The 1,818-nt window shown below is 37.2% G+C and overlaps 1 protein-coding gene across 1 annotated transcript; it reads left to right on the top strand.

Moving 5' to 3' along the window:
• The first annotated feature begins 584 nt into the window (after window positions 1-584).
• Window positions 585-1,300, top strand: LOC110938620. The gene is made up of 2 exons (XM_022180825.2): window positions 585-725; window positions 868-1,300. The coding sequence occupies exons 1-2, from the start codon at window positions 642-644 to the stop codon at window positions 1,276-1,278; spliced, it is 495 nt and encodes a 164-aa protein (XP_022036517.1). The 5' UTR covers window positions 585-641; the 3' UTR covers window positions 1,279-1,300.
• The last annotated feature ends 518 nt before the right edge of the window (window positions 1,301-1,818 follow it).

The following is a 1,818-nucleotide window of genomic DNA, read 5'->3' as shown; positions in this document are numbered from 1 at the left end:
GATGGTTACTAATGACATGGGTGATGTGTATTATAGCCTGCAAGCTTATAAGTTCAAAAGGTGATGCAAGATTATAAGTTAAAAAGTTCAAGGTTAGAATAAGAATATGGTGATAATATTTTATATTTGAACCATGGGTTTGTACTCTTGGGTTACGAAGTGGTAGCCAAGATGTCACAATTTAAATTACAATGTTGCATGGGGATAATTGTGATGTTGAGCATGTTTCATGGGATGGTTCAAGAAATTTTTGTTAAACATGAATTGTTTTGTATGCAGGTAGGCAGAAGTGATTTTTTTTGGGAAAATTCAGCCATCCAAATCTTGTTAAACTAGTGGGATATTGCTTAGAAGACAGATAATTTCTTCTGGTATATGAATATATGTAAAAGGGTAGTCTTGAAAATCATCTTTTCAAAAGTATGTTCTTTTTCTAATATGAAAAATAATACTATAGCTATGTATCTAAATTAGATGTTTTGGATATTGCAATAGGTCCGAACCACTTCCATGGGGTACAAGGATTAAAATTGCCACTGGAGCACAGGTGGTTATTTTTTTTTCTGATTTTTTTTATTTTTTTTAATTTGTTGTAATACGATCAATTAGAAACAAGGTACTGGAATGATGAAGATGTTCTAATGAAAGTGGGTGAAGCCATGGGTCTGGCAGTCTCGGAAGATGCTACTGCTTCTGCTGGGCATCCAGTTGCAGATGGCCGAAAGGTACTCATCATAGTTAAGTTTGTTAGATTTGAGGTGGCGAAATGGGTGGGTTGGATAGCACAGGTGGTTAAGTTTTGTTGTTTTATTCTAGCATGCCAATTATATTTTTACATATTTCATGTTGTTATAATAATAATTACAGAAGCTGCAGCTCGTCGAGGAGCATGTTAAGGCTACGAAGGCTATTTTGATGAGCTTACTGGAGGAGTGGCACCAGCATGGCAAAATGGTTGAGGCTTTGAAGGCTGACTTGATGAGCTTACTGGAGCAGCATCAACATGACGAGCAGATTGAGGCTTTGAAGGCTAGCTTCATGAACTTACAGGAGTTGCAGCTGCTCCTCGACCATGATATCTTCACTTCGTGTCAGTCGGTTGCCACTTCTGAGCAGGAGGTTGCTGCTTATAAGCATCTGATTGTTGTTCTTATGCAGAGGATTGCTGCTATTGAGCAGAGGATCACCATGGCTAATGATCGCACCGAGCCCACGAGGGCACGTGTTGGAGTCTGTGTTGCCGTTACTATTGGCGTGTTTTCTCATATCTATCGTTAGACCTATCGTGGGCGGGTTGTGCTCACATAATATTATAGGATGAAAACTTGTGTCAATGAGGCTTTGTACCCTCATCCATTTTAGGGCTGTCCAAACTGCTCGACGATCGAGGATCGCTCGAAAAATGCTCGTTCGATTCCTGCTCAGTTTGTAAATGAGCCGCACAAATCGGTTCGATTCAAATTCAATCCAAGCATGAGCAAAGGTCCGCTCGCTCGTCGAACGCTCGGTTTCGCTCGAATTATTTTTATTAATAATTAATATACATATGAGGTTATTGTAAAAAAGTGTTTTTTGTGAGAAGGGTAAGAAAGAATCTAAACTATTAGATCTTTAATATAATGGTTGAGATCTTGATGGCAATCTTGTAAATAGTGTAACAATTAAATAAATTAATTTTCTAGATTAAGGGTATAAAGGTAAAATTAACATTTTTAAATTTAGAAAGTCATATGTAATCCACATGCAAGTTCCCCCCTTCTTTTTTAAACGTCAATAACTTTTTATACGTAACTCTTTTAAAAAAAATTACACCATAAT

The sequence above is a fragment of the Helianthus annuus genome, chromosome 5 (assembly GCF_002127325.2).
Source record: "Helianthus annuus cultivar XRQ/B chromosome 5, HanXRQr2.0-SUNRISE, whole genome shotgun sequence".
NCBI classification, from domain to species: domain Eukaryota; kingdom Viridiplantae; phylum Streptophyta; class Magnoliopsida; order Asterales; family Asteraceae; genus Helianthus; species Helianthus annuus.
Note: the sequence above shows the minus strand (reverse complement) of the source record. Positions and strands in the feature narration are given on the sequence as shown.

Coding starts and splice junctions, on each gene's coding strand:
- LOC110938620 (XM_022180825.2), top strand. CDS start 642: ATGAAAGTGGGTGAAGCCATGGGTCTGGCAGTCTCGGAAGATGCTACT. Junction 726..867: donor CAGTTGCAGATGGCCGAAAG/GTACTCATCATA, acceptor TAATAATTACAG/AAGCTGCAGCTCGTCGAGGA.